The 6,638-nt window shown below is 35.0% G+C and overlaps 1 protein-coding gene across 1 annotated transcript; it reads left to right on the top strand.

Annotated features, from left to right (window-relative positions):
• The first annotated feature begins 721 nt into the window (after positions 1-721).
• LOC108996880 (basic leucine zipper 34-like) lies at positions 722-2,598 on the top strand. The gene is made up of 4 exons (XM_018972921.1): positions 722-987; positions 1,818-1,908; positions 2,063-2,189; positions 2,288-2,598. Exons 1-4 carry the CDS (start codon positions 722-724, stop codon positions 2,596-2,598), a joined length of 795 nt encoding a protein of 264 aa, XP_018828466.1.
• The last annotated feature ends 4,040 nt before the right edge of the window (positions 2,599-6,638 follow it).

Below are 6,638 nucleotides of genomic sequence, written 5' to 3'. Positions count from 1 at the left end.
TATATACCATTGTGTAAATACACCGTCCACACCACTAATATGATATAATTTGAGTCATAAGAAATTAAATTATCTTCAAAATTAAATTTTGCCATGTAGCGGTGACCTCCAAATTATCGATCGGTCACCGGCTCGTGAGAATATATATGTTTTTTGCTCATGAAACTAAACCATATTTTAAATTAGCTGATTAATTTCTTACTCTTATATATTGGATGATGGCTAATTAATTACATCCTAAAGATAATTATAGGAAAATCATAAACCCAAAGTATGACAGAGTGGACTCTCAAAGTAGCTTTAAACGTAGTGACACAGATGTCCAAATGGAAAATGTTGCCAACGCAATCTTCTATGTTTATTATGCAGAGTTTAATGAGGATGCAGTCCATACCATAAATGTTGCCAACAGTATAGTCAGTGCCAAAGTGCTTTAAATTCATAATTATCGGGGCTAATTCTTAAGACAATGTAGGGTTTCCATAGGTATAGATCACTAAATCTTACATGTTTTGTTTGATCCAGTCCTATCTAGCTATTTGTTCCTTTTTGATCTTACGTAGGAACTCGAAAAGGCTATTTGTTTGTTTGCTTCTTTGTTTGTTTTTTCTCATGATGACTACGATGATGATCTTTCTGTGTATGCATAATACTCATGATGAATCCGGATTTGGGTGTTTTTTGTTGTTTAATTCGTAGGTGATTTAAGTTGTTGGAAGAAATGCAGGGCGTAAATGATGAAGATGGAATCAGTCGTGGCCGCTCCAACATGTTGAACTCTAGCTATTGTACTAAGGCCGCTCCATTCAGCCATGGAAGCTGTAACTATGACAAAAGAGTTGAACCTGTTGGAGATGATCAGCCGAAGAATAAGATGCAGCACGTCCCGCCCCTGCCCCCGATTCACCCCCCTGCAGCCCTGGCCCCGGCCTCTCAAAGTCTTCGTGACCGAGACGCCAAGATTACTGACCCCAAGAAACTCAAAAGGTTTATCATCAGTTTATATATGCCTGCTCTCTAAAACACGTATATATATATATATATATATATATATATATATATATATATATATATATATAATCTAATCGTATCCAAAAATATATACTTCCTTTGATTTGACAAAAAAATGGCACCAACTTGACCCAACATTAATTCTATTCCTCTCGATTTTCATTCGACAACTCATGCCGAGCACTGATTATTTTTTGCCTCGATCTATTTGTAAGTGAACGAAAACTTTTGAGTGGTTTGATTATTGAAGATTTTGAAATGAGGATCCGCTTGATCTCAGGCATTGATATTGTTTTTCAAAAAAGACTTTAAAACTTATGTTCATGGATACGTATTATAATAGCCTTCCTTCCGTAAATATTAGAACTATATATAAACCAAATTTTATCAAATTTTTTTTTTTATTTCTCATTCTGACATTTACAAATGATATGTTGCCAATAATTTAATTTGCATATATCGGGAATAATTATTTTTTTTGAATAATTATTTCTGATAGTATAGATTTAAAATAAATTTATAATTAAATGACATGATGATATTATTATATATTAATAAAGGCCTTAATTCATATGGAAACACCTTGGGTGCCTTTATACATACATGAGCACAGGAATTTTTTATTTTTGGGAACGAGGGTTTGGAACTCCAAATCTCCATTTTAAAAATTTAATTAAGGATTATGCCAAACAAATCACAGGCTTTAGCCACATGAGGACAGTTGCATGTATATCTTCTGAATAAATTTTATTCAACTCAGCTATTTAATTAATTTTACACGCTAATTTCTCGATATTGGTTCGTAGGGTTCTGGCAAGCAGACAATACTCTCAGAAATATCGACTGAAGCAGCTCCAATATATGATGGAACTAGAAACGGAAGTGAAAGCTCTGCAGGTAATCTTTGTCAACCTAGCTAGCTGCATATATATATATATATATATATGTTCGTGTGTATAAATATGATTTTTACTTCTGTAAGTTCTAACATCCAGACCTTAGTTCGTTTCGTTTTTTATTTCTTGTTTCGTGTGTGTGTGTGTGTGTGTAGGCCGAAGTGGCGATCAACGGGCCGAGGATTAAGTATGCTGATCGTCAAAACACGCTGCTGAGAGTAGAAAACAATTCAATGAAGCAAAAGCTTTCCAGCTATTCCACCGAACTTATGTTCAAAGAAGGTATTGATCTTTCATTCTCACTCTCTTTCCATGCATATCCATCTCCTCTTTCTCAGTCTCAAGACTCAAATAATATGAATGGGAGAAAAATATTGCAGCTGAATTCGAAGAACTGGCGAATGAAAGAGACATGCTGAAGCAGTTGTTTGAGAGTTATCAGAAGCATCAGCAATATCCAGAGTTGTTCAGATCAAGCTCTGGGAATTATCAGTTTCCGAATATGGGATTGAACCAAGTACCTGCTGAGGAGACTGATGATGATTTTTTGCGAAATGGGATGCCACAGATGATGAACCAGAACCTGAACCTAAACGAGAATCAGAACCAGAACTCGAACCAACTTGGGAATGCAGAATTTATGGAGTACATGAACTCTCTGAGCCTTGACCCCTCCTACAACTTCCTGTGAACTTTGATCTAGTACTGTTGGCTTGTCCCGGGATGTTATCTAGATTTATCCCATCTTTTTTAAAATAAAAATAAAAAATAAAAAAACTAGCGGGGACGAAGCTAGGAATTAATTTAAATTTAGATCATCGAGGATTAGGCTGCACTATATTTTTGTGGGGCCAAGATTAATATATAGAAAGAAAAAACAGGAAACATATCCAAGTTTATCTAAACAATTTTTGGTGGTTGAAATTAAAGCACCCTATATAATACCATTCAAAAGTCGGACTCTAGTACTTTTTCTCATACTTCTACATAGTGCTTATATATTTATTAAAAAAATTATAAAAAAAAAATTTATAAACTAATCAGTGACTTGATCTGATACAAAAGAAAATTTATAAATTAAATATTTTCCATTTTTTAATAACACCTCTATTTTAACTTAAGGCTGATCTCCAAAGGTAGAACCTTCAATTAGTTAACTTGCTTCGTGATCATGCTGTCCTTACAATTATTTGTACGTGATGCTCATGTCCATTTCCTTGCAGTTTGCAATTTGTCAATGGTTTTGTGCTGCTAGCTGTTGTTTGCAGCACAATTCATAGCATTCAAATTGTCCGTTCTTTGTGTTGATCATCATGTGCGCGCTAATTCTATTTACGTTTGTGATATTCTTGAGTATATATATTATAACTTGGTGTTATTTGATCGGCCTTAGCGTACGCTCGCTCATGCCGGCCTTGTGTTGGATTGATTTATCTAAATGTTTGTAATTAGGCTTCTATTAATAATTTACACTTGAGAAAAAGAAAATCCCTTGGTCATGTCTAAACCAACTATATATAATTAACTCACTAATGCTCGTATCTTTTCTTTACACAGAATAATTTGAATGGTCCGTGTCACCTTGGATAGAGGATCACGTACGTACGTACTTGGTTAGTTTGAATGGTGTTTTAATATTTAGGGTATAATAAGATCATCTTATACAAAGCCTAGCTATTTGTATTGAACTTTAGTTTAATGTAAAAAACATAGATCAGTGACTTATTTTTTCTAGCCGATGCATTTGACAATATTGTAACAAATATTATGGGGAAACTCAAGATCAATCATACAACATTTATAACTAGTTATTTGTGAAGAGATTGACTATTTGTGACAAGAATAAACTCATTCATTTAATAGAAAATGATCATGATTCTCGTTATTTTAGAAATAACTGACTATAAATAAATAGTTTTTTTTTTTTTTTTTTTTTATAGTGATATTGATATAACAATAGGGAACATGTCTTGATCTTTTGATCGATCTTGTCTTGGCTACTTCGAATGAAGATTGAACCAAAAAAATCATTTCAAGCTCTTATTTGAACTTGAAGGCTTCAATTAAGAACGAGATAAAGACATGTACTTGATCATATAGCATTTATTAAGTATTTGATGTTGTCCAAAAAATTCAAAAAGACAACACTCAATTACGTAAAGAGCGTGCCGAAAGTAATATTAATTATTAGTTACCCGTAATTGAGATAGTTTAATGTCAAAAGCGTAGAGTAGTGGCATGGCTTATTTCTTCTAGACACATTTGAAAAAATTGGAACAAGTATTAAGGAGAAACTTGAAATGGTACTATAACAATATGGAACTCATCTAGATCTTGATCTAGATTTTCTCCTTCAACATATATTGAACCGAAGAAAATCATTTTAAGTTATTCTCTGAATCTGAGGGTCTTAAGTAAGAGAGAAATAGATAAATGAAGTACTTAGCCCTACAATATTTATTCAGTATTTAATACTACTAACAAAAATCTACACTCGCAACACTTTTTTTCTCTAAATACGTGCATACGAGTAACGCTTAATTATACTAAAAGCATGCCAAAAGTGCTATTAATTAGTTACTGTACACTACAATACAATTGAGTTTTTGTGACGGTTTCAAATTTGTGACAGTCCTGAAATCTGTGAAATTACCACTTGTTCCAAAAGCTTAAGCTGATGAAAAGAGGTAGATTTTATTATTTATTTTATATCTTAACATTCTCCCTCATGTGTGGACTAGACTCTCCCTCAATGGGTGGCCCGACAAGTGAAATATTTAATTAAATGGGATAGAGTATAGAGTCAGGATTCGAACTCAGGACCTCTGCTCTGATACCATGTGAAATTACCACTTGTCCCAAAAGGTTAAACTGATGAGAAGAAGTAGATTTTATTATTTATTTTATATCTTAACAAAATCGTCACAAAAAATTATTTTTGAGAAATGGTTATACATTTGAACTATATTAATGTTTCGTTCGAACCTAACTTAAATGATGTCATTTTGGAATGAGTACATGCAAAAATATAAAATGTTACGTTCAAACGGTTCATGTACGTTTGAACATTAAGCTCACTTACGTGTGAACGTGTAAATTATTCATTCAAACGTTTGAATGATAGTCATTAACGTTCGAACATGAACTGTTTTAAAATTAAAAATGGAATTTCAAATTAGAAAAGATTGAAAATTGAAATACAAAAACAATAGATATATTAAATGATATTGTTCATTACATAAAGTATAGAAAAAGAAATATATTAAAATATAAATATAAAATACGATAAAACTGCAAAATACTCAGAACGAGTTGTTTACAAATGTATGAAATTCCTCAGTCAATGTGTTGACCTTTTCGTTTAGGATATCTAAACGATGGCCAACCTCGCTGACACTCTGTTGTACTGACGCGATCTGTCGGTCGATGTGCGCAGTAATATCTGAAACCATCGCATCAATCCAAGTAGGGCGTGCATCGAGCCAAGCAGGGCACGCATCCCCCTCAGATGTACCCATTTGCTGTTGACTAGTACTCCCACTGTGGGGAGCAACACTGGCCCTAGACTAAGTCGGAGGAACAAGATTTGGTGTAGGCCCAAGCTCACGCTGAGCACGCCCTCTTCCTTGTCCAATGCTCCGATGATATGAGGTCATGTCTAGGGGTTCATCTGCTCAGTCAACCACTCCTCCGTTTGGGGTGGCACTCTTCGGTCAAGTAATAGCTGAGTAATAATCACCTCATATAATAGGTTGTCAGTGGAGATTATGCTCATCTCATAACGGATTCTCTCAAAAATCTGCAGTGGCGAGTCAATGGGCTCTCCACGTGCCACTCGTATGAGGAACTGTGCACGATCCACGTTTGTTGAAATATGAGATGCAACATGCGGAAAAATGGTAGCAGCAATGTCTAGGAGAATGTGTTTTTCTTATTGAACAGTGTGAGATATCTCCCAGTAAGGACGAAGAAATCCTCATCGCGATCGTCATCCTAAGGCTAATTAGTCCCCTCGCCATCTGATCAGTCTACATCTCTGGCCATAGACTCAACTGGGCTAGTAAATGAGGAGATGTGCCTACATCTGGTGCGTCCTCGGCCTAAGCATTCACTGTAGTCGATGCCACAAATACGTGACGGACCCCAAGTAGCTCAGTGATGACATCTGCCGAAACCTCGAACTGAACATCGCATATAGTTACGGTGTGAGATGATGAATCTTAAGGCATGGACGGCATCTCCATGTAAAACTCGCGAACCATGAAGGGGTATATCCTCCCCCTCAGTGCGCAGATGTTGGTCCAACTTCTGGAAATAAAGACTGATCTCAGACTCTTATCCTTTCATGTGAGCTCGTCGAACTCGTTGATATACAATTCGCATTCGGCAATAACAGTTTTACAGCCTATCCGAGAAGTGTCATGGGTTCCTTCCCTCCCCCGTTTCCTAGTTGTTAAAAGATGAGTCATGTTCTGAAATATATATATATATATATATATATATATTAGTATACATATATATAAAGGGGAAGAAATTAAATCTATTTTGAAATATGTTCGAACGTAAAAGGATAACATTCAAACGTTAGGAGTCAAAACACCCACGAAACATTATATTTAAACGTTTCATGTAAATACGTTCAAACGAGCAAGTGCATTCGAACGTATTTAGATTAACGTTCAAACTTATGCAGGAATACGTTCGAACATTAGGACTAAAACGTCCCACGAG

Source organism: Juglans regia, chromosome 14 (assembly GCF_001411555.2).
Source record: "Juglans regia cultivar Chandler chromosome 14, Walnut 2.0, whole genome shotgun sequence".
Classification (NCBI taxonomy): Eukaryota; Viridiplantae; Streptophyta; class Magnoliopsida; order Fagales; family Juglandaceae; genus Juglans; species Juglans regia.
Note: the sequence above shows the minus strand (reverse complement) of the source record. Positions and strands in the feature narration are given on the sequence as shown.

Bases quoted from the DNA above. Each gene is read 5' to 3' on its own strand.
- LOC108996880 (XM_018972921.1), top strand. From the start codon at position 722: ATGCAGGGCGTAAATGATGAAGATGGAATCAGTCGTGGCCGCTCCAAC. The intron at 1,909-2,062 runs GTAATCTTTGTC...GTGTGTGTGTAG, and splicing joins CGGAAGTGAAAGCTCTGCAG to GCCGAAGTGGCGATCAACGG. The intron at 2,190-2,287 runs GTATTGATCTTT...AAAATATTGCAG, and splicing joins CGAACTTATGTTCAAAGAAG to CTGAATTCGAAGAACTGGCG.